General features: G+C 43.4%; 1 protein-coding gene across 3 annotated transcripts in view; it reads right to left on the bottom strand.

The window, feature by feature from the left end:
* Positions 1-24,560, bottom strand: part of LDAF1 (lipid droplet assembly factor 1) — a 40,215-nt gene extending 15,655 nt beyond the window's left edge. The window contains exons 1-5 of one of the 3 annotated variants that reach the window (XM_004373316.2): positions 24,481-24,560; positions 21,439-21,630; positions 15,704-15,872; positions 14,222-14,360; positions 7,297-8,428 (exon numbers count right to left, since the gene is read on the bottom strand). In XM_004373316.2, the coding sequence (XP_004373373.2) occupies positions 8,347-8,428; positions 14,222-14,360; positions 15,704-15,872; positions 21,439-21,603 (555 nt within the window). In that variant the 5' untranslated portion in view covers positions 21,604-21,630; positions 24,481-24,560 and the 3' untranslated portion in view covers positions 7,297-8,346. Of the gene's footprint in view, positions 1-7,296; positions 8,429-13,986; positions 14,361-15,703; positions 15,873-21,438; positions 21,631-24,480 lie in introns of those variants that run through there. The other 2 variants (XR_002823575.1, XM_023728517.1) reach the window with 2 other exon arrangements.
* Between the last annotated feature and the right edge of the window lie 1,404 nt (positions 24,561-25,964).

The raw sequence follows: 25,964 nt of genomic DNA, 5'->3' as shown, positions 1-25,964 counted from the left end.
TAACCAATGTCATAAAACAACATGTGTACTACTGTTTCATGAGAAACTATTTGTTCTGTAAGCCTTCACCTGAAGTACAATAAAATAAAATTTAAAAAAAAAATCTCTATGAGTCAACTCAACCGCACACAACAACACGCCTATGGATGTAATCCCATTTGGGAATAGGGTTTTCTTTGTTAAACTAATGGGGCCATATCCATGTAGGCTGTGCCTTAAACCTAACCATCTTAGAGATATAAAAAGAGCAGAACAGGCACAGAGAAGCAAGCACAAATGGGGGAAATATAGATGCCATGTGGAGATCACCAAGGAACTGAGGAACTCTGGGGCTAGAGAAGCTGAAACAAAGAGTTCCCCCCAGAGCCGAGAGAGGGAGAGAGAGAGAGAGAGAGAGAGCCTTCTCCTACGGCTGACACCCTGAAGTCTATCTTCCAGCTTCCTGCACAGTGACAAAAAAATTTTCTGTTTCCTAAAGCCACCCACTTTGGTATTTCTGTTACAGCAGCACTAAGAAATTAAGACACTCACACATTGCAGGTCTGAAGCCCTGTGTACAAAAAAGCCTTTTTAACAACCATGAGTCCTTCCTGTCCTCCACAGTTTGGCTAACAAGAGGCCTTTTACAAGTTTCTGTTCCGCTCAGTTTTTAAAAAATATTTAATTTTATTTTTGGTGAAAATATACACAGCAAAACCTACTCCCATTCCATAGTTTCCAGACATAATTATCAGTGACATTGGTTACATTCTTCACATTGTCAGTATTCTCATTATTTCTGTTCTAGTTGTTTCACCTCCATTTACTTAATCTCCCTGCCCCTCCCCAACCTTCTCATCTATGCTTTAAAATAGCTGTTGACCCTTTGATCTTATATAACCCATTGCCGTCAGTTGATTCCAACTCATAGCGACCCTATAGCATAGAGTAGAACTGCCCCATAGCGTTTCCAAGGAGCAGCTGGTGGATTCGAACTGCCAACATTTTAATTAGCAGCCGATCTCTTAACCACTGAGAAAAAAAGAAAAGAAGCAATACTCAAGGGAATAATCTTTACGTTTTGAGCTAACGTGTTACTTAGTTTAAAGGTGACTTCTGGGATAGTTTCTACTCAAGGTTTGATGAACAACTCAGGCCCATAGTCTTGGGGACTCCTCCAGCCGCAACAGGTCCAATAAGTCTGAATTCTTTAAGAATTTGGAGTACTGTTCCACAGTTTTCTCCTTTTTTATCAGGATTCGTCTATTGCATCCCTGATCAGAATGTTTAGTAGTGGTAGTCGGGCACCATCTAGTTCTTCTGGTTTCAAAGTGGAGAAGGCAGTGGTTCATGGGGACAACTAGTCCTGTAGTCCAGTTCCTTCTTTGATTTTTGGGGTTCCTTCTTTCTCTTTTGTTCCAGACAAATAAAGACTAATAGTTGTATCTGTTCTGTGCAGTTCTAACTGCATGGTTAGCCATACATTTCAACAATTCTTTATGGGCTTTTTCTGTGGCAAGCACTGTGCTAGGGTTCTGTAGGATCAACAAAGGTCTTAAGCCCAGACAGAAAAAAGAACTGAGTCTGAATTAATAGCTTAATTGCAAGGCCTTAATTCAGACGTCATGTTCCTTGGCTGAATCCGTTTCCCCTCTAAAATCCAGAGGCTGGTGACTCAGGTTCCAGGATATAAAAAATGAGAAGAAGGCAGGCACAACTTGTGATGGGTCTTGTCCATCAGGGGAAGGATGTAGCACTTTCAACGACAATGGGAAAGCACTTTGCAGAGTTTGAAGCAAGGGTGTTCATGTGATCGGAAATGTGTTTTTAAATAATACCTCAGGCTACTCTCTGGAGAGCATTTGATAAGAAAGCTGAGCAAGGCTCTTAATCCTGTAAACATTCCATCTTGAATCTCCAGCTGTATTCGTTTCCTCGGGCTGCCATAACAAATTACCACAAAATGGTGGCTTAACACAACAGAAATTTATTCCCACAGTTCTGGAGGCTAGAAGTCCAAAATCAAGGCAACGGCAGGGCTGTGGTCCCTCTGAATTCTCTAGGGGATAATCCTTCCTTGCTTCTTCCAATTTCTGGATATGTCCAGGCATTTCTTGACTTGTGGAAACATAACTCTGATCTCTGTATAACCTCCCATCTCTATGTGGCTGTCTTCCCTGTGTCTGTCCCTTTGTCCCTTCTCCTCTTATAAGGACACCACTCATATTGGATGAAGGGCCCAGCCTACTCCAGTATGATCTCATCTTTACTAAGTACATCTGCAACAACCCTGTTTCCAAATAAGGCCACATTCTGAGCTTCTGGGAAGGACATGAATTTGTGGAGGAGGGGCACTATCCAATCCAGTACACGAGCCCAGACCTACCCTCTGAGCCAACTGCCTACTTGGCACATCCTCTTGGTATCAGCAAGACATATCTGATTTAAAAGGAACAAAGCAGATTTTGAATTTTTCACACATTCCCCATCTCAGAAAATAATGCCACTGTCTACCCACTGGCTCAAGCCAAAAATCTAGGTGTCATCCTTGTGCCCCTTCCCCCACCACCCACATTCAATCCATCACCAAGGCTTGCTGGCTCTCCATTCAAGGAAGATCTCCATTACTTCCAATCTACACCCTCCAATGGTCTTCCTGTGCTCTGGACTTCCGCAGGCCTAACTGGCCTTCTTGCTTCTACACACACTTTCTTCCAATCTGATGCCCACAGAGTGATCTTTAAGCACTTAAGTCTTATCTTGTCACTCTCCTGTGTAAAATTCTTCAGTATCTCCCCTTCGCTCTTTGGTGTAAACTTCATTCCCTGTGAAGTCCTGCATGACGAGTTCCTGTTTATCCCTCATCTCCTACCATCCACCTCTTGCTCACTGGGCCAGCCACATGGCTTCATTTCCATTCCTTAAACATGGCAAACTCCTTCCAGCCTCTGGGCCTTCATGTTTCTGTGCCCTCTGCTGCAGATGCCATTGCCTGGCTGAACACTTCTCATTCATTGGGGTTTGGTTTAAAGAGAAAGAAGTGGCCTTTCCCTCTTCCCCCCATTATTTATCACCTTTAAAAAAATTTTTTTTTTATTGTGCTTTAGGTGAAAGTTTACAGAGTAAATTAGTTTCTCCTTAAACAGATAATACACAAATTGTTTTGTGACATTGGTTGCCAACTCTGTGATGTCAACACTCTCCCCTTCTCCACTCCAGGTTCCCTATTTCCATTCATCCAGTTTTCCTGTCCCTTCCTGCCTTCTCATCTTTGCTTCTGGGCTGGTGTGCCTGTCTAGTCTTGTATACATGATTGAACTACAAAGCACATTCCTCATGTGTGTTATTGTTGGCCCTATAGACCTAATTTTTGGCTGAAGGGTGAATCTCAGGAGTAACTTTAGTACTGAGTTAAAAGGGTGTCCGGGGGTCTTACTCTTGGGGTTTCTCCAGTCTCTGTCAGACCTGCAAGCCTGGTCTTTTCTTTGTGTGTGTGTGAATTTGAATTTTGTTCTATAGTTTTCTCCTGCTCTGTCTGGGACACTGTATTGTGATCCCTGCCACAGCAGTCTGTGGTGGTAACCGGGCACCATCTAGTTGTTCTGGGCTCAGTTTGAGGGAGGCTGTGGTAGTTGTGGTCCATTATTCCTTTGGACTAATCTTGCCCTTGTGTTTCTGGTTTTCTTCATTCTCCTTTGCTCCAGCCGGGATGGGACCAGTAGATGTTATCTTCGATGGCCGCTCGCAGGCTTTTAAGACTTCAGATACTACTCACCACAGTCAGATGTAGAATATTTTCTTTATAGACTGTTAAGCCAATTGAGAAGATGTCTCCCAAAACCATGGTCCACAGCGTCAGCCCAGTATTTCAGTCCCTCAGGGAGTTTGGGTGTGTCTGTGAAGTTTCTATGATTTTGCCCTTGTCAAGTTGTGTTGACATCCCCAGTATTGTGTAAGGTATTACCTTTCACCAAAGTTACCACTAATCTACTATCTAGTTAGTGTTTTCCCCTCCCCACCCATCCCCACCCTCATAACCATCAAAGATTGTTTCTTTCTGTGTGGAAACATTTTCATGTGTTTTTATAATAGTGGTTTCATACAGTATTTGTCCTTTTGTGATGGACTTATTTCACTCAGCCTGACACCCTCTAGACTCATCCATATTGTGAGATGTTTCGCAGGTTCACCATTGTTCTATATCATCGCATAGTACTCCATTGTGTGTATGTACCATAGTTTGTTTATCCATTCATCTGTTGAAGGGCACTTAGGTTGTTTCCATCTTTTTGCTATTTGAATAATGCTGCAGTGAACATGGGTGTGCATGTGTCTATTCCTGTGATGGCTCTTATTTCTCTAGGATATATTCCTAGAAGTGGGATTGCTAGATCCTATGGTATTTCTATTTCTAGCTTTTTAAGGAAGTGTCATATCGTTTTCCAAAATGGTTGTACCATTTTGCATTCCCACCAGCAGTGCATATGAGTTCCAATCTCCCCGAAACCTCTCCAGCATTTGTTATTTTCTGTTTTTTTTGATTCGTGCCCGTAATGTTAGGGTGAGATTGTATCTCATTGTAGTTTTGATTTGCATTTCTCTATAGCTAGTGATCGCGAGTACTTCCTCATGTGTTTGCTAGCTGCCTGAATGTCGTCTCTGGTGAAGTGTCTGTTCATATCCTTTGCCCATTTTTTAATTGGATTATTTGTCTTTTTACTGCAGAGGTGTTGGAATTTCCTATAGATTTTAGAATTAGATCTTTGTCAGATATGTCATAGCCAAACATTTTTTCCCAGTCTGTAGATTCTCTTTTTACCTTTTGATGTCCTTAAGTGTTTAATTTTTAGAAGATCCCATATATATAGCTTATCTTCTGGTGTTTGTGTATTGCTAATTATGGTTTCTATCCTGTTTATGCCGCATATTAGGCTATAGGTCACTGTGAGTCGGAATTGACTCAACGGCAATGGGTTTTTCTTTTAGTGTCGACTATCACCCTTTTTTATGGAGTCCCTGGGTGACACAAATGGTTAAGTGCTCAACTACTAATTGAAAGGTTGGTGATTTGAACCCATTCAGAGGCACCTTGGAAGAATGGCCTGGCGGTCTGCAACCCTATGGAGCACATACCCATGAGTTAGGATCAAATTGACAGCAACTGGTTTTATTTCCTTCAATGTATGTATTATAATCTAATATTTTATTTTACTTGCTGTGGCAACAGACTCTAAGGTGGTCTCCATGAGCTTCACCTCCTAGTATGCACACCATTGTGTGATTCCCTCCTCTTGAGTGTGGATTGCATCTATACAATAGAACATGGAAAGGGAATGGGATGTATGTGATTACCCATGCATGGTTACATTGCATAAGAATGTAATGTCTGCCTTGTTGGCTTTGAAGAAGCAAGCTGCCATGCTGTGAGCTTCCATATGGAAAGGGACACATGACAAGGAACTTCGGGTGGCCATGGGCCTCTGGCTAGTAAGAAACCAAGGCCCGAGCGAGGCCCAGCAACCTGAAAAGAACTGAATAGTGCCAATGACCACCTGAACTTGGATGTAGATTCTTCTCTAGCAGAACTTCAAATGAGAACCCAGCCTTGGTAACATCTTGATTACAGCCTTGCAAAGGACTCAGCCAAGCTGCCCAGACTCCGGCCCACAGACACTGTGAGATGATAAATGCATGTTGTTTTAGGGCACTAAGTTCGTGGTGGAGTCCCTAGGAGGCACAAACGCTTAAGCACTGACTACTACCTGAAAGGTTGGCAGTTCAAACCCATCCAGAGGTGCCTCGGGAGACAGCCCTGGTGATTTGCTTCTGAAAGATCACAGCTTTGAAAACCCTATGGAGCAGTTCTACTCTGTACATGTGGGGTCGCTATGAGTCGGGATTGACCCAATGGTAACTAACAACAAGTTTGCAGTAATATTGGTACGTGGCAGCAGATAATTAATACACTTGTTGTCTGCCCTAGAATGTAAACTTCAGGAGGCCAGGGATCTTTTCATTCTTCAGCACTGAAGCCTCAGAACCTAGCAGGGTGAGTAGCAGAGACAGACAACACATCAGGAACTTCCACAGAGGAAAGAAACACTCAATAAGCAGTAGCTGTTAGTATTAATATCCCCATGGCATTGGCACAGGAATAGGCAGTGCTTGTTCTTTAATGGAGGTGATTCTACCTTTAGTGTCAAGTATGTCTGGTCATTATGAGATACAGAAAAATTTCTGTATCCAGTTAAAGCCTTTATGCCCTAGTGTGGTGTATCAGTCAGGGTTCTCCAGAGAAACAGAACCAATAGGAGAGACAGAGAGGTAACGATACAGATCCATTTATCTTAAGTTATCGACTATCCTGATCATGGGGGCTGGCAAGCCTGAAGTCTGCAGGGAAGGCAGCAGGCTGGAAGCTTAGGTAGGAGCTGATGCAGTTGGGGCCAGAATTTCTTCTTTTTCGGGAAACCTCAGTTTTTGCTTTTAAGGCCTTTCAACAGATTGGATGAGGTCCACTCACATTACGGAGGATAATCTCCTTTGCTTAAAGTTAACTGATTGCAGATATTAACTACATGTATAAAATACCTTCATAGCAACACCTACATTAGGGTTTGATTAAATAACTGGGTGCAGTAAGAGCTTGGCGGCTAACCAAAAGGTTGGCAGTTTGAATCCACCAGCTGCTCCTTGGAAGCCCTCTGGAGCAGTTCTACTCTGTCCTATAGGGTTGCCATGAGTCGTAATTGACTTGATGGCAATGAATTTATGGGGTTTATAGCCTAGCTAAGTTGACACAGAAAAATAGCCATCACATGTGGCAGGAAATAAGGCATTTATTTTTCTTGGCCCAGCAAACATTTCCTTTCTTCTGATATTCCTTTAGGATTCTCTTCCTGTCTCTGTGCATCCCAGCATCCCCTGACCCCCAGTGTGGAATCAGTGGGGCTGACCTACCTCTCCTCCCCTGGTTCCTGAAGGAAAGCATATCCCAGTCCTGGCTCTCAGCATATCCCACTGTGACTGGCCACTGTGACTGGTTCAGGGTTGCTCACATGACCCAGGTCTGACCAATCAGAGCCAAACCCAGAATATTTGTGGATGCTATTGGAAAAGAGCATCTTTCTTAGCCAGTATGGAGTGCTAAGTGTAAGGCGGATGTAAGACTAGAGCTGTTGGGACCTTCAGGTGGGGAAGGCCTGCCTGGGAAAGCAGCTCACACCAAGGCAAGCAGTGCTGAGGGATGAAGACAGAGAGATTCCTAATGATACCACTTGAGCCCCTGGATCCAACAGTGCCTGAAGACTACCCCTTGGCTTTTAACTGAGTGAAACAATTCATCCCCAGTCCCCTTTTAAAGCTACTTAAAGTGGGCTGACTCTCACCAAATAGCTGCTGTTGTTGTTGTTAGGTGTCGTTGAGTCAGTTCCGACTCATAGCTGTATTACTCAGCATACACAATGAAACTGACAGAGAAAGAAAAAGTGGGTCTGATGCAGAGAGGGGAAGAAAAAGAGCAAAGGAAAAAAAGTCCCACCTAAGTAAATATTTAATAAAATGCCACATCAAATAAAACACTGAAGCAGAAACCCCACAGGATTTTTTATTTTTTATAGTCCTTTAGCAGTTTTTATAGGACTTTTTGAAGAAATGGCTTAACAGGACAAGTTCTTTAAAACAATATAAAAGTGTATCAAGTGCAAATGTTTGCAGATTAACAATACTTAACAGTACTCAATAGTAACAGTGGAAACTATACCTTTAGACTTAAAAAAAGAAAAAAAGCAAACACTCTTGGCCATAAAGTTAAGTTTTGACCCTATTTTCTGATTTTGTCATAGTGGTCATTATTCCAAATGTTGCTGTTCTTTCTCATAAAAAGCTAATAAGGCAGAAGAGTTTGCTCTGTGTTTTTTTCCCCCATCTTGTTTCAAATGAATGAAGAAACAAACTGCTTCCCTCTTTTCTTTTAAAAAAAAGATTCCACGGTTCCCCAGATTGGACCTTTGGATCCAAGCTCTGAGGCTTTAGGGGTCAAGCTGCAGGGCTCTAGAGACCCAGGCCTCTGCCAAGGTCAAGTCTGCATACTTGCGAGCTCAAAGGTGAGAGGCAGAAGGAGCTATGGAGCTGGCACACCATTTCCCTGCTGATTCTCCAGGTGAGGGTGGGTCAACCACCCGAATCAAATTGACACAAGATCGCCAAATTGGCCACTGTAGGATCCTTCAGACAGTAAGTGAAAACGCTAGAGGATGCATTCCAGAAATGCCTGACTACCCAGTCGCCCCCTCAAAGTCATAATCCCAAGGGCTGAGTATGATCCAGACATGCTTGTGAAAAAAGCTTTGGTTCTGTTCAGGCTGGTCATTCCTGGTACAGCCCCTCAAAGTCTGTGGACTTCATAGACAGTCGACAGTTGCCACTGGGGTTTTGCTGTGCCAATGAGCTGTTTTGTAATAAGAGGAAATGGTTAGCTCTCGGACCTCTTTAAAGAGTCATGTTGAGAGTATATGTAGCTGAATATACATGACATTCTTGGCTGATTTATTATTAGCACCTTCTTACAACCACTCCAGATTTGGAGCTATACCCATTTTACAGATGAAGAAACTGAGGGCCCAGGAGGTTAAAGTGACTGAGTTAGGAGTAGGCCCCTTTCCCATGTTCTAATTAAGTCTGGAGATTGCATTTTCCTCATTTATTGTCTGTGTCCTCACAATAATACAGTGAAAAAGGTAGAGGAAGGAGTAGCTCTATTTTACAAATGAAAGAGAACTGAGGCCCAGAGAAGTTTAGCACTTCTTCAAAATTACATACCTTAAAAAAAAAAAAAAAAAAAAGTCAGAGCTGGGATTCAGACCTGTCTCTTCTAATTCCAGTTAGATGACTATTTCTTGATACCTTCAGCGAAAAGGAAGCAGGGGAAAAAAGGAAGAGAAATGGGTCTGTCTTTTTTAGTCCCTGTGACTGTAGGTCTCAGAGGGAAGTGATAGGGAAAGTAGCACTACTAGTACTAACTAAACTGGGCCTGTGGATTATCTCTGAATTTCAAATCATCTTGCTAGCACTGACACCTCACTGTGGAAAACTACGGCACACGTCCGAGTCTGGGTGACCAACACATTCCCAACTCCCTTCTCCTTACTGGTTTCTACCACAGAAGCTAAGAAAACTGAACACTCCAATTCCTAGCCTCCTTTCCAGTTTAGGTTCACCACCGGACAATGTCCTAGTCAGTGTGAAGTCAGTGCCACGAGAATGGGGAGAGGGCCTGGGAAAGATTTCACTTTCTTTTTTTTTCTAAAGGCCACATAGCCTACAAGTAGTAGAGCTGGGACTTAAATCCCAACAGTTTGGATGCTAGAGTCTGTACAATTTGCCACTCTTTTAAAATACATGTTGTTTTATTTACCCTTACAACAACTCCATGTAGAGATGAGGATGCTGTTGTTAGGTGTTGTCGAGTCAGTTCCGACTCATACGACCCCATGTACAACAGAATGAAACACTGTCCGGTCCTGCGCCAGGCTCACAATCATTGTTATGCTTGAGCCCATTGTTGCAGCCACTCTGTCAATCCATCTCATTGAGGGTCTTCCTCTTTTTCTCCGACTCTCCACTTTTCCAAGCATGATGTCCTTCTCCAGGGACTGGTCCTTCCTGATAACATGTCCAAAGTATGCGAGATGATGTCTCGCCACCCTTGCTTCTAAGGAGCATTCTGGATGTACTTCTTACAAGACAGATTTGTTTGTTCTTCTGGCAGTCCACGGTATGTTCAATATTCTTTGCCCACACCAGAATTCAAAGGCACAATTCTTCTTCGGTCTTCCTTATTCATTGTTCAGCTTTTGCATGCATATGAGGCAATTGAAAATACCATGGCTTGAGTCAGGCACACCTTAGTCCTCAAAGTGACCTCCTTGCTTTTCAACACTTTAAAGAGGTCTTTTGCAGCAGATTTGCCCAGTGCAGAGAGGGATACTAAGGGTTTTGTTTGCTTGTTTTATTTTGTTGTTGCTGAGAACATACATAGCAAAACATACACCAATTCAACTGTTTCTACATGTACAGTTAAGTGACACTGATTACACTGAGTTGTGCAACCATTCTCACCCTCATTTTCTGAGCTGTTCTTTCCTCATTAACATAAACTCACTGCCCCCTAAGTTCCCTATCTAATCTTTTGAGTTGCTGTTCTCAGTTTGGTCCCATATAGTTCTTAAAAGAGCACAATGCTCAAGGCAGACCTTTTTTAGCAGTTAAGCTAAACTACTGGTCGGTTTTAAGATGACTTCAGGTGATATTTTTGGTTTAAGGTTTAAAGATTATTTCAGGGCAATAGTTTCAGGGGTTCATCCACCCTCCATGGCTCCAGAACGTTTAGAGTGCATGAGAACTTGAAATTCTGTTCTGCATGTTCCCTCTTTTGCACCATCCAGTTCTTCTGGTCTCATGGCAAAGGACACAGTAGCTTATGGAGGCAGTTAACCACACATTCCATATCCTCCTCCTATTCCTGACTCTCCTTCCTCTGTTGCTCCAGGTGAATAGAGACCAATTGTTATGCCTTGGAGGGCCACTCACAAGCTTGCAAGACCCAAGACACTATGCAATGAACTAGGAGGTAGAACAGAAGCACTAAACACGCTATTAGGCCAATTAACTGGAATGTTCCATGAAACCATGACCCTAAACCTCCAAAGAAGGAACAAAATCCCATGAGGTGTTTGGTTGTACATAAGCAGCCTCAGCAGCTACTCTTTTTTTCTGTTGTTGTTGTAAATATGCCTACCACACAACCTTTCCCAATTTAACTCTTTACAGGTGTACAAGTTATTGACAGTGATTCCAATAAGCAGCTGTGCAACCCTACCCTTAATCAATGCAATTTTCCCATCACCATTAACCACTTTTTTCCATATCCCTCCCGCCCTGGTAACCACTAACAAACTTTGGTCTGTATAGATTTACCTTTTCTTGTCTTTTTATAAAAATGAGGTCATACAATATTTGTCCTTCTGTGATTGGCTTATTTCACTCAGCATAATGTCTTCAAGCTCCATCCATGCTGTAGCATATATCAAGACTTCATTTCTCCCACTAGCTGAGTAGTATTTCACTGTATGTATATACCACATTTTGTTTATCCATTCATCTGTTGATGGGTATTTAGTGTTTCCACCTTTTGGCTATCGTGAACAGTGCTGCAATAAACATTGGTGTACAAGTCTGTTTTTGAGCCTCTGCTTTCAAGTCTTTGGGGTATATACCTAGAAATGGAATTGCTGGGTCATAGTAGTTCTATTTTTAGTTTTTTGTGAAATGTCACACTGTTCTCCACAACAGTTGTACCATTTTGCATTCCCACCAGCAATGGATAAGAGTTCCAATCTCCCCATATCAACATTTGTTATTTTCTGTTTGTTTGTTTATCTTAGCCATCTTAGTGGGAGTGAAATAGTATCTCACTGTGGTTTTGACTTGCATCTCCATAGTGGCTAATGACACTGAGCATCTTTTCATGTGTTTGGTGGCCATTTGAATGTCCTTTTTTGATGAAATGTCTATTCAAGTCCTTTGCCCATTTTATGACTGGGTTGTCTTTTTGTTGTTAAGTGTCGAAGTTTTACATGTATTTTGGTTATTAGATTCTTGTTGGATATATGGTTTCCAAAGATATTCTCCCAGCTAGTTGCTCGTATTTTCACTTTTTTGGTGAAGGCTTCTGATGAACAAAAGTTTTTAATTTTTATGAAGTTCCATTTATTTGTCTTTTGCAGCTTGTGCTTTTGTTATTATATTTGATAATCCATTGTTGAAAGCTAGGCCTGACAGTGTTGCCCCTGCTTGTTCTTCTAAGAATTTTATGGTTTTAGTTTGCACATTTAGGTCCTTAATCCATTTTGACTTTTTTTTTAAGTATGGTGTGAGGCATGGATCCTGTTTCATTTTTCTGCATGTGAAAATCCAATTTTCCCAGCACCATTTATTGAAGAGACTCTTCTTTCTCCATTGAAGGGACTTAGCACCCTTGTCAAAAATCAATTAACCATAGATGTTTGGGTTTATTTCTGGACTCTCAATTCTATTCCACTGGTCTATGTGTCTATTGTTATACCAGTATTAGGTTATTTTAATTACTATAGCTGTATAGTATGTTTCAAAATCACGAAGTGTGAGTCCTCTTACTTTGTTCTTCTCTTTCAAGGTTGTTTTAGTTATTTGGGGCCTCTTGCCCTTCTATATAAAGTTGAGGATTGGTTTTTCTATTTCTATAAAGAAGGCTGTTGGAATTTTTATCAGGATTTTGTTGGATCTGCAGATTGCTTTGGAAGAAAGTTGTGGCAATCTGCTTGCATAAAGATTTACAGCCTTGGAAACCCTACGGGTAGCTCTACTCTGTCCTATAGGGTCACTGTGAGTTGGAATTGACTTGAGGCCAATGGGTTCTATTAAGGCAGACATTAAAAAGATTTGCAAAATGAAAACAATGCTATCACTCCTCTCACCAATTTTCTTTTGAAAATTATAGCTAGTTTTCATAAAAATATGCTACTTATATCAACATGTAATATTGTTATTTTTAGACGAGTAGATAAATTTTTAAAAAGTTGTCTTAATTTTAATACAGTAATTATCTATAGCCTTAACCTACATAAACAAAAGCTCTTTGGAAGTCTCAATGATTTTTAAAAATGTAAAACAGGTCCTGAGAACAAAAAGTTTGAGAAACTAGTGAAAACAATGGGTCCAAGTTCTTTGGCTGGGAGGAATAAGAGTAGACAAGAAGATTAAAGACAAGCCTTGTATATAATTTTCAATCTCTTCTGAGGAAGATGTCAAGAAGCAGTCAACTAACTAGAATCAGAAGATGTAACTCCAGGGATACCAATTAAGCAATCCTATGAGACCCACTCCTGAGTGATTTTAAATTACACCTACTTCATGTTTTATTTTTTCAACATATGAGTAATAACTGGATAACCTTTAGGTAAGAAGTTCAAAGGCTGTTCTGTAGAAAACCTCCTTCAAAATTCAAGATATTGGTTCTTTTACAACAAGGGTTGGCAAACCATGGCCCTCAGGTCAAATTCAGCCTGCTGCCTGTTTTTGTAAATAAAGTTTTATTGGAATGCAGCCACACCCATTAGTTTATCTATTGTCTATGCTCCTTTCACACCACAGCAGCAGGGTTGAGTAGGTGCAACAGAGACTGCATGGCCCACAAAGCCTAAAATATTTACCATCTGGCCCTTGCCGAAATTGTTCACCTACTTCTGTTTGAGAGTCACTTTACATTGTGGTTAAGAGGGCTTTGGAGTTAAGTGACTTGGATTTAAGTCCCTTCTCTGCTACTTTCTGGCCTCATTTTTCTACCACAGAATGGGGCTAGTACCTGCCTCAGGCGTGGTTGTGAGGATTATATGAGATAAGGCCTGGAAAGTGCTTAACAGAAGTCTCTGGCACAGAGCAAGCACTCAATGGGTGTTAGCCACCATCATCATTTTAGTAAGAGCTTTAGATGACGCACCATGGAGCTGCATTCCACTTGGGACTTGGTTTCAAAAGTCAGCACATGGAACAAAAATCAAGCATAAACAAGATATTCTCGGAAATCTCTTAGGAAGATGACACATTATAGGCAAACATACTGTCTCCCAGTAGTTTCAGCACAGCTGGTTTTCCCTTCAGCCTCTAAAGAGATCACTGTTCCTTCAGCTGCAACCCCAGATGAGATAGTTGGCATTTAGGATCATGTTACAGGAACAAAATCCATATATTCCACGACTAGACTCAGTGCGGTGAGATACACTCTGAAGAGCACAGGGGATGAAGACAGACAGAAGGAACTGTGGTTCACGGCGCCCGTACCATTCTAGGTTTTGGAGTTGAGAATGTGGTTTTTCTCCTTTTGTCTCCCCTCTCTACCTGAATAACCACCTTTATTCAAATTTTTACAGATTAAATGGACATCGTTTAAAAGGAAGCAATAATAACTACCTCATAGAGTTGCCATGACAATGACATGAGTTATCACGTGTTTGATGGATGGTGGTAGCAATAGTCTTTGAAATTCCATTGTAAGTTCCCATTTGATGTCTGACGTGTATGGGTAATTATGAGAACCACGTGCCTCTTATAATTTTGCTTCTAGACATCAACTGGGGTTAGGGTATTATCTGTGAAAATCATCCGAAATGATGAAGATTAAATTATCCCATTGACATGTACTCACCTGGGAGAAAACCAGTAGCTGATGAGGCTGGAGACTACCATGTAAGACACGGTGATTGTCCCCGACATGGCAAGTGATACGAAGGCCAAGCCACAGAGGATGCAAAGCAGTGAGAGGCCACCCACAGAAATGACCAGTCCTAGGAGGAGGGCATAGTAGGCGACACGTCATCAAAAACAGGATGAAAACTGGCTGACCTCGAGCCAGTGTGTTTAAAATAATGACAGTTAACTCAGATTTTTTTTTTAAGAGATTTCTCATGAAAATACAAATTTCTGGCATCATTTAAATAGGAAGCGACCTGGCTATCTGAGTGGGCAACACTGCACAGTAACAACTGGCTGGTCCTCCAGTGTCCTCCAGGCTCCACTTCTCCCAACTGTATTGCTCTTGGCCTGCTCTGCTCACTTTTGTTGCCAGGCTGGTGTATGAGTTAATGGCCCATAGGTCAGGGATGGGCTTCTAATAGAATCCTCTAAGACAAGTCAGCCAAAGCAGTAGTGGGGGAGGTAAATTACTTTAAATGTTTCAAATTGCCTAATGAATACTACAATTAATACTTACCTATGGACTATAGGTATATGGGCTATACATGCTAAATAGAGCAAAATCTAAATGTAGCTTTTGATCATAGCTTGTACAACCCAGCCTGGCAACTATCACATTGTAATCACAAGCTCTGCTAGGCCCCTTTATCCACTATTGAATGATTCTTTTAATGGGACCATTAATAAGTTACCATCTAATAAGTGCAGGGAAAAGATATTTTTCATGTGGGGTCTGTGGGGGAAAATAGTAAAAGGTGTAATGGAAAGGGCATAGACTTTCACAGTAGACATGCCTGTGTTTGAATCCCAGTTAAGTCATTTGCTATGAGCTTACGGCCTCTTGGACTTTTAGTTTGACTAATCTGAAAAAGGATACAACAATAATTACTTCAAAGTGTGGACATGACAAACACATTATTATGTGTATGATGGATGGTCATTATTTTTGCCCAGCACACTTTCCCTTGCCTCTCTCATAGCAAACATCCTCTTTCCAGTGTAGAACTAATAATGTACAAACATGGTGTGGCAAAATTCCTTCTCCTCGTCTCAGAAGTAGTCAAATAGCCCAGGCCTAGCCACTCAAGGTACTCCATCCCCATGGCTACTATGGTTTCAGGGATGGCCCCTGGAAAGAAAGGGAGGCAGAGTACACCAACAGATGCTCTTGCCTTTCCATGAAGACTTCAGTTTACAGAAATCCTAGGTCAGCGTTTCTCAAAGTGTGGCCTGTTAAAGACTTGTGAAAAATTCAGGTAGAAGTGGCATTCTAATATAAACTCCAGAGTCCATTTTTTAACTACTCTGACAAGCTGCCTTGGTCGATGTGATTTTGACAAGAACAGGAACCGTTGACAAGAGTGGCAGATGCCCGGTAAATACTGTTTTTATGGTTGAGTCATTCTCCAAGGGGGTGAATAATTGAGCAGGATACCTTCCAGTAATATGACTCCCACAAAAGCAGCCAGGGACGTAAGCACCACAAGGAGCAGGAAGAACCCAACTGGAACAGCTGACATGGCAATGAACATCAGCAAGGTGAGGGCCAGAAAAGGATGCCTGTCCAAGTACTGACCCACTGGAGATGTCATAAAGGCAACCACCTGCGGGCAAAGGAGAAAGAGCCAGGACTGAATGCCACGTCAGAATCTCCTGCCGTCATCTCCGGGCAAACCTGCCCGAGGCCCTACATCCCAGGTTGAACCATCAGCCCAAGCTGTGGGAAGTACAGTCAGAGGTCGTAAAGTTGGAAAGCTCATAAGAAGTCACCACAACAAGGCTTCTCCCAAGACACGAGTCATATCATCAACAACTTAAGGCAGCTGTGGACAGGTGGCATATTTGAGGGTCCCACCCAACCACACATCTCATGAAAGGAGGACAGAACAAGGCACCACTCTGCAGCTTAACACAGACTCTTTCAGAAGACAGCCACAGCATACAGGTGCATTGTGTGATGTACATACAATCTGCATCCTACTTTAAAGCTAAGGTTTTCATAGTTGAGGTCATTGGCGTGCAACGAGGTTAAACCCCCAAGGTACTCAGTAACAGCATCACCTGTGAGATTGTTAGAGATGCAGATTCTCAGGCCCCACCTCAGCCCTGCTAAATCAGAATCTGCATTTTAACAAGATCCTCAGGTGATCTGTATGCACATTAAAGTTTGAGAAAAGCACAGGATTAAATGACGTGTCTAGAGCCACAGTTTCCAAGCAGCAAAATCTACCCCCTAAAAAGCAAGGTCTTCTGACTCCATATGCCAAATGCTTATACAACAGCTGCCACTCCATCAGGTAAAATAGTTTTGTGTCATCAGCCTGGATACCAAAGCCACAGCCTGATGACTACTGCAGGCCTATGCTGTATTAATAGCTTACCTTCCTTCACACCAGGCAGAAGGATTCTTGCATTTGACTCAGTGGAGGAATGAGTTTTAATGTAGGGCTGGCCCCACAGTTGGGATTCTCCACCTCTTCTTAAACCAAAACCAAACCCATTGCGGTTAAGTCGATTCTGAGTCATAGCAACCCTGTAGGATGGAGTAGAATGGCCCCAAAGCGTTTCTAAGGCTGTAATCTTTATGGAAGCAGACATTCCGCAGAATGGCTGGTGGGTTGGAACTGCTGACCTTTCAATTAGCCTCTGAGTGTTTAACCACTGCTCCACCAGGGCACCTTCTACCTCTTGCAGGCCCCATGATTTCTCTTTACTCATTCAGTACTGGTGTGCTAGCCCCTGTTCTCTTAAGGGCCCATCATTCCAGAGCTCTCCCCCATCAAAACTGACCTTCCCTGTGCCTCATTCTTAGGGGCCTTTAGGCCAGTAGCTGAAATAAAGACATAATTCAAGCTACAGTGATCACAGAGGCAACTACCAAAACACAAGCACCTCCTGGAAACAGCTGCATCACCCAAGTGGTTCACATGGTAGGAACTTCAGGGCAAGCTGGGAGGCAGGAGGGCTTTGTAGTCCATGTTGATGGTGACCAACGTGTGGGGCTAGCTCTGCTTAAATAGAAAAGGCTGTCCCAAGGAGCGGAGCCCTGGTGGTGCAGTGGTTAAGAAGTCCGCTGCTAACCAAAAGGTCGGCAGTTTGAATCTACCAGCCGCTCCTTGGAAACACTATGGGGCAGTTCTACTCTTCCCTACAGGGTCGCTATGAGTCAGAATCGACTCAAAGGCAACTGGTTTGGTTTTTTTTCTTTTTGGTCCTAAGGAGAAGCCACAGCCACTGTCTTGGGGCTTCAGAATTGCCTCCTAAGGAGAACTCTTGAGGCATGACAAATTTCACTTCGTGCCAGGCCACAAAATTGCACCATGCCTGCGGGCTACACTGCCTCCTACTATCCCATTCAACAAAAGCTACCGAAGACCTGGCTCTTCAGCTTCTCTAGCCAGAGGTGACTGCACCAGAAATCCACCTCTGAGCTGGGGCTGCCCATTCCGACATTCTGTTATCAGAGCCCAATGAGATCCTCCTTAATTAAGGAGGCTGAAGGTGAGAAAGAGGTGAAGGAAACATGGGAAGGATCTGGAGTGCAGGGCTGGTTCCTCCAGCTGTCTCAGGTCTCAATTGCTTCCCAGCTCTAGTCCACGTGTATCCTTAGTAAACCCTCCATGTGTCAGCAGACAGACCAAACTGTTCTCTCTGCTCCTTACAAGCAAAAGAGCTCCAGTAACCCCACTGGGGAGGAACAGACCAGCTGTCCAAGACAGTGGGCAGCAGGGTACACAGTGAGCTTACCGTTCCACTGGGGAGGAACAGACCAGCTGTCCGGGACAGTGGGGAGCAGGGTACACAGTGAGCTTACCGTCTCACTGGGGAGGAACAGACCAGCTGTCCAGGAAAGGGTGCAGCAGGGTACACAGTGAACTTGCCGCCCAGCAAGGAAAGCCTTGTGTGGCTAGAGTAGCAGAGGAAGTTGGAACCCACAGTGTGCTGGGCTTAAGAGTTTACACCTGTGCTGTCCAGCATGGTAGCCACTAGCCCAATGTGGCCATTGAGCACTTGCAATGTGGCTAGTGCGACTGAGGAACTCAATGTTAAATTTTAAAACTGATACTTGATTCACTTATTGGAAAATTTTTAAGTATGTTTCAAACAAGTTGGGTACGTGAGTCTACTTTTTCAACTGTAAATTTTATGAAATCTGAATGGATTTCCGATGAAAATTTAGCACCTGAATTTGGATGTGCTCTAAGTGTATGAAAAAAAGAATGCAAAATACCTCGTTAATCGTGGATCATATTGATTACGTGTTGACATTGTATTATTTTGAATACACTGGGTTAAATAAAATAATTATTAAAATTAGTTTCATCTGTTTCTTTTTGTGTTTTCAATGTGACTACTAGAAAATTTAAAATTACGTATGTGGCTTGTATAATATTTCTACTAGACAGCACTCATTTAAACGTTACTTACAAAAAAAACAAAACAGGGAACAACTGCTGGCATTTGAGCAGGACTCTGACATTATCAAGGCGCCCTGGTGGCGCAGTGGTTAACGTGATTGACTGCTAACCAAAAGATCGGTGATTCAAAACCACCAGCGACCCCGCAGGAGAAAGATGTGGCAGTCTGCTTCCGTACAGATTTACAGCCTTCAGAATCGACTCAACGGCAGTCGGTTTGGTTTTTGGTTTGATGACATAATCAAAAGTAGCCCTGGTGGTGGAGAAGTTAAGCACTCAGCTGCTAACCAAAAAGTCAGTGGTTCAAACCCACCAGCCGCTCCACAGGAGAAATATGTGGCAATCTGCTTCTGTAAAGGTTTACAACCTTGGAAACCCTATGGAGCAGCTGTACTCTGTCCTATAGAGTTGCTATGAGTCAAAATTGGCATAATCAAAGGATTTTTTAAGAAAGAAAATCCTGGCAGTTATGTACAAGATGCAATTAAGAAGATTTGCAGAAAATAAGACAAGAGATATTGCCAGCCAAATCTAGGCTGATGGCAGAGAGGGTAGAGGACAGGAAGATGTAGGAAAGGAAATGACAAGAGAAAAATTAGTAAGACTTGGGGGACAGTTTGGTGTGGGAATCCAAGAGAAAGGCAAGTTTGTTCTACTTCCAGTCCTTAAAGAATCTACTTTTTTCTTGGTCTCTTCTGAGCCTGTGTCCAAAAAGTAGAAAGTCAGTCAGCTAACCAGAGAGGCAATTTTAAGATTCAAACAGTTAAATAAGAAATTGTCTTCTCCCAGGAAGTCTAGTCTGTCACAGAAGGGGAATGACATGATTTAGTCATGTGTAATAATAATAGACAACATTCATTAAACTCTCAGGTGCCAAGCACCTCAGAAGGTCAATGTTAACATTAAATAAGTTAAGGCATGCCTAATGCCTAACATAGTGCTTTCTATATAGTAGATGCTCAATTAACATTAATTAATATAAGTGTGGGGCCTTTGGGGCCTTTTAGTAACGAGAGACTCAGCCTGATAACTAGAATGCTGCTTGTCCAATTTAAAAATAGCTTGTTAAGTCCAGAGTGCCAGAGCAATTCTGGAGTGAGTCCAGAAAAGGTCTCTGCAGAGGATAGGAACTTCAGGGCAAAGCAGTGTCTCCTCAAACAGACCCTAGTGGGACTGTGCTGTCTAGTATAAAAACACAGATTACAAAATAAGTCACTTTGTTACCTGTATGTATATATTTATGTCAGCATGTTACATTGAAAAAAATCTAGAAGGAGGATATACAACAAAATGTTAATAGTATTATCTTTGAGAGCTGTTTATTTTTCCCTGACAAAATGCTGAAAGGCATATTGTTGAGTGCCATCGAGTAGATTTTAACTCATAGCGACCGTATAGGACAGAGTAGAACTGTCCCTTAGGGTTTCCTAGGCTAATCTTTATAGGAGCAGACTGCCAGGTCTTATCTCCCCAGGAATGGCCAGTGGGTTTGAACTGCCTACCTTTTGGTTAGCAGCCGAGTGCTTAACCATTGTGCCACCAGGGTTCCTTAAAAGGCACATAGAAGAAATCAATAAAGTTGAACATGAAAGCAAGTGGAATATACTATCTCAAATCCCAGCACCATTGAGGGACTGCTGAACAATTGAAAAGTGGCTGATTCAAATTGAAATCTGTAACACGCATACTGGATTTTGAAGACTTAGTACAAAAAAGCATGTAAAATATCTCATTAATTGTTTTACAATGATCACATGTTGAAATGACAATAATTTGGATATATTGGGTTAAATAAAATATACCATTAAAATTAATTTCACCTGTTTCTTTCTCCTTTTAACATGTGGCTTCTAAAAAATCTTGATGTTATTGGTCGTTCAATGGTAGAATTCTTGCCTTCCATGCAGGAGACCCAGGTTGGATTCCCAGCTAACGCACCTCAATGTGTAGCCACCACCCACCCACCAACCCACCCATCAGTGGAGGCTTGCATGTTGCTATGACGCTGAATAGATTTCAGCTGAGCTTCCAGCCTGAGATGGACTTGGAAGAAAGGCCTAGTAATCTACTTCTGAAAATCAGCCAATGAAAACCCTATGGATCACATCAGTCTAAGCTGCAACCAATTATGGGCATGGCACAGGAACAGGTAGCATTTTGTTCCATTGTGCATGGGGTCACCATGAGTCAGGGCTGACTCGATAACAGCAAACAACAACCACTATAAGTTTAAAGTTACATATGAGGCTCACATCATATTTATATTGCACAGTGCTATCATGGAACCCTGGATTCAAATCTGAAAATAAGCTTTAGCCCTTCATTTTCAGATGAGACGAGCCAAACAAGAAAACCAAAAAAAAAGATATCTGTGGCACAGACTGAGAGTCGTCTGTCCAGTTAAAAGATTGCATTTACAGCTAGGTGTGGTCATGTGACAAAATTTTTAGCCTAAGAGATGTAATTGGAAGTGTTGTAATTTCCAGGAACTTTCCTTAAATTGGAGGTGGGTGGCAAGTCTTCTTTTCCCTTCTCCATCTGACTGCCTGGAACATTGATGTGATGGCTGATGCTCTAGCAGCCATCTTAGACAATGAGGTTGAAGGTCAGAGTTTAGACATAGCAGGGTGGGCTAGAAAGATTCCTGACGTCTCTCCAAATTTCTTCTACTTGAGAGAGAAATAACTTTCTATCTTGCTTAGGCTAATGTTATTTTGGGATTTTCCAGTATACATGGTGATTGGAAACTGACCTTTGAGTTAGTCTGGATGGACTCTATCAGCAAAGACAGCTTCTTCTGCAGCTCCTGCAAGTCCTTTGAGATACTTTGGGGCTCTTCTTTTGCCATCCTGAAACCCACTTTAGTTTCCCTGGGGATTAATTCTTCTACCAGTGAGCACAGGGCACAGTCAAACATCACATGGCGCTCTCTCTCTTGCTGTCACTGGAGGAAACAAAAGAAATTTCTTAAACCATTAATGGTCTCTGTCTTAGTCATCTGGTGCAGCTATAACAAAAATACCACAGGTGGATGGCTTTAACAAAGAGAAAATTTTTCTCACAGTCTAGTAGGCTAGAAGTCCAAATTCAGGGCATCAGCCCCAGGGGAAGGCTTTCTCTCTCTGTCGCCTCTGGAGGAAGGTCCTTCTCATCAATTTTCCCCTGTACTAAGCTTCTCTGAACAGGAACCTGGGTCCAAAGGACATGCTCTACTCCCAGTGCTTCTTTCTTTCTGGGTGGTATGAGGTGCCCCTCCCTCCCACCTCACTTGTAAGATAAAAGGTGGTGCAGGCCACACCCAAAGGAAACTCCCTTTACGTTGGATCAGGGATGTGACCTTAGTAAGGGCGTTACAATCCCATCCTAATCCTCTTTTTAACATAAAATTACAATCACAAAATGGAGGACAACCACACAATACTGGGAATCATGGCCTAACTAAGTTGACACATATTTTTGGGAGACACAACTCAATCCGTGTAATTAGTCTCCATGTAATTAGTTCAAGAAGAGTTTCTACTATCCTTACACATTGCTGCTGGTGGATGCGTAGGTGGAAGGTAACCTGGCAATATCTATCAAAATTTCAAATTACACACTCTTTGATGCAGCAATTTATTTTCCAGGAACCTGAAGGAAATAATCAAACAGGTATATCAAAATATATCTAAAAGATGTGCATCACACCTTTATAATAAATAGAAAAACATTGGAAAAAAGCTAACTAACTGTCCATTAGTAGGAAATTGGTTAACTAAATCAGAATTCACACAATGGAATACAGTGCAGTCAGTAAAAGGATAAAGTGGATATTTATATAGGGCACCAGAAGGTGGCCATGATAAGTGAGAGAAATTAGATGACAAAATTGTACATTTTGTTACATATAATATATATTTTTAGGTATATATTGCTATTCCCATGAATAGATCTAGAAAGGCATACAACAAAATGTTAACAGTATTTTCTCTGAGTGCTTACATTTATACGTAAGCCTGACAAAACACTGGAAAGCACGTAGAAAAAAAGCAAGGAAGTTGAATATACTATCTCAAGTCCCGTTGCTTGTTTTTCGCCCCTGTACAAAGCCTTTCGCAAACAACTGTGACCGTGGCCGCTTTACTACCCACCACTATGCAGGCTGCCTCCCAATTTACGTGGTGCCGTAAATCATTCTCTATTTATTCATGTGCAGAAGCCTCTTCCCCAAGCAGCCCTCCCCACAATGATATTCCGTGGCCAAATAGCCTGGAATTTCCGGAACTGTCCCAATCTCACGTCATTTTTACTTATTTATTTTTAATAAAAAACAATTTTTTGATTAAGCTAGCTACTTTTTTTTTAACCCTTGTGGGATGTTCATATAAATATATCATCCTTATTTATTTTATATTTTCCAGAGCAACACCTGTAAGCTGGCCCCAGTCTTACAGCCTTTTCTGTTTGTTCCTTACAACTGACCTCCAGGCCTATAATAAAACCAGTTGCCATCGGTGACTGTACACCTAAATGGTTAGGTCACAGCAGCTAAAATGAACTGTGACACATGCCCACATTTACTTATAAACTGAATATTCCATATGCTAACGTTGAGTTCTAGAAAAAAAATACCTACAAATATCTACAAGGGTCTCATATGCAAAAGTAAGCACATTTTAATCGGCTCCCACTAGAGGACCCCTGCTAGTATCCCTTTTGTAAAACAGGAAACCCTTTGGAAGGACTAACCTCCCACCCCTATATTTTGTCTTTGGAGCTGCAGCTGGCACATATCTTGGACTCGGGAATGTTCCCAGCGCTCAGCTCCCCTAATCTCTACAGCCAGCAGAAACAAACCCAGCTCCCCTTACAGTTCTCCTGGAGCCTGGGAAACCCAAGTGCCATCCAGACCTGTTTGGGGAGTCCGACAGGGGTGAAGGTGGGAGGAATGCCACCAGCCACTGTCGTCAAATCCCCCACCGGGCCGCCAATCCCAGCGCCTCATTTACTCACCCCTCAGAGGAACCTCCCCATGCACACAGAAGTCTCCGGAGGACGGAAGACGTTAACCCCCGCGCAGCCGAGAGCTGCCCGGCCTCCTCTGCACCCACCAGGCTGAACACTAGCCGCCCTGCCCACCCCTTCTAAGTCCTCAAATAAAACATCCACACCCCCGCCCCTCTCGTTGCAAACGGCTACCCTCAACGTTCCATCTGGTTTCAATCTCTCAGCTCCCCAGGACAGGGAGGGGAGCACCCCGTTTCTTGGCATCCAAGGGACGGAGGAAAGGAGTGTGATGCAGGTGGAGGGCAGTGGAGGTTAAGAAAGAGGGGCTCAGGAGGGAGTCGGAGTAATTTGGGAAGGAGAAGAATCCACCTTTGGTGCTTGCAACTCCTCTCCTCTGCAGTGACAAGCGAAGGGGCGGTTCTCGTTAGAGAACAGGGACAGGGTGGGGGGAAGGACAGCCATTTTGACTAATTCTGGGGAGAGGGTTTGGAGACTGGACGCCTCCCCAACTAAGTTTCCCAGGGTCTCGAGGGTGGGGTGGGGCTGGCAACTTTTCTACCAAACCTAGTGGTGGGGGTGTGAGTATGGCCAGGGGAGGGGGGGCCGAGTGGGCCCAGTCTCCCAGTCCCAGTGACTCGGGAGGGAAGAGACATCCCTCATTACTAGACCGCAGACAGATAGCTAAAGGCGTGGGGCACTCGGCTGCCCTCTCCAGCCCGGCTCCCGCGCTCCTCCATTTTCCCAGCCAGCGATGGGTCCAGCCAGCAGGGGCATCCAGTATCCCCGCCCCCAACCTAAGCGCTCTCACCTGGTCCTGGGCCCCGTGGTCCCCAGCCCACGCGCACTCCCTTCTGCAGGCGGAGCCAAGGGAGGCAGAGCCGGAGCAGGAAGAGAAGGGCGGGCGCGGAGCTTGCGTCCTCCCGGTGTTGCCGCCTTTCCTGCCTCTCGGCAACCGGCGCCGCCCCTTGCCCACGCTCCCCACCGCCCTGCCCGCGGGGCGGGAAGGTTTGGGCCCGAGGCGGCAACCGGCTGCGCCCAGCTTGGCAAAGCTCCCTGGAGTCACCTGGACCAAATGGAGAGGTTTACAGATGTGGAGACTGAGGCTCAGAGAGAGTCCCCAGGCTTGGAGTGAGAATGCTCGGGCCACCTCAGAGCCAGGGGGACGGGCCGCTGAGAATGGGTTTTCACAGAGTCTTAGGGCTTTCCGTGCCCGAATGCCCAGAACCAACTCTTCTGGAAGCATCTCTGGAGCTCAGGTATGCTGAGGTATGACCCTGACTTAAAGGTTTTAACTCCTCGGATGCAAATGCCATGAGCCAGTGAGATCCTTAGAGATCAATTAGATTATTTCTCCATTGTACGTATGAAAAAGTCAAGGGCCTGAGAGACACAGTAACTAAATCCAGATCCCTGAATTAGCAAGGATCCAAGCCAGAGCCGGAGAGTACCTTCTTGACTCCAAATCTAGCTCATAGAACAGGGTTTCTTAACCTCAGCGTTGCTGACGTTTGGGGCAAGATAATTCTGTATTGTGGGTGGTAAGTTGCCAAGTGCATTGCAGGTTGTTTAGCAGAATTCCTGGCCTTTACCCACTAGATGAGGAGCCCTGTGGTGCGGTGGTTAAGCACTCAGCCACTAACGGAAAGGTCAGTGTTTGGAACCCACTATCTGCTCTGAGGGAGAAAGATGTGGCAATCTGCTTCCATAAACATTACAGCCTTGGAAACCTTATGGGGCAATTCTACTCTGTTTTATAGGGTCACTATGAGTCAGAATTGACTCCACAGCAATGGATTTTCTTGGTTTACCCACTAGATGCCAATATACCCCCCCAAGGGTGACAACCAAAAGTGTCCCCAGACATCGCCAAATGTCCCCTGGGGACAGTCTCCCAGAGTTGAGAACACTGCTGTAGGGCATACTGGTGACAGGAGACATGGACTGGAGTCTGACAGTCCTTGGCTCTGGGCCCAGGTCTGACTCTTCCTGTGACTTCCTCATCTGCATAACAGGGAGAGCAATAGACCTGAGCCTTGGTCTACTACTCCTCCGGCACTTTCCATCCAGGGCCCTTGCAGGCCTAACTCTTCTCTGTGGCCCTTGTTTATAGTGATTTAGGGGATAATATTGTAGCCATTATTCCCTGTCGTAGAATGTGACCCAGCTGGAGCTGGACTCACAAGGACACATCAACTGGGCCCTGAGGTATACAGACAATAGCTAGGACAATCTTGGAAAACATCTTTTAGGGAAACTTTCACACAACTCATAAAAACAGCACAAAAGACCCAC

This window comes from Trichechus manatus, unplaced genomic scaffold (assembly GCF_000243295.1).
Source record: "Trichechus manatus latirostris isolate Lorelei unplaced genomic scaffold, TriManLat1.0 scaffold00024, whole genome shotgun sequence".
NCBI classification, from domain to species: Eukaryota; Metazoa; Chordata; class Mammalia; order Sirenia; family Trichechidae; genus Trichechus; species Trichechus manatus.
Note: the sequence above shows the minus strand (reverse complement) of the source record. Positions and strands in the feature narration are given on the sequence as shown.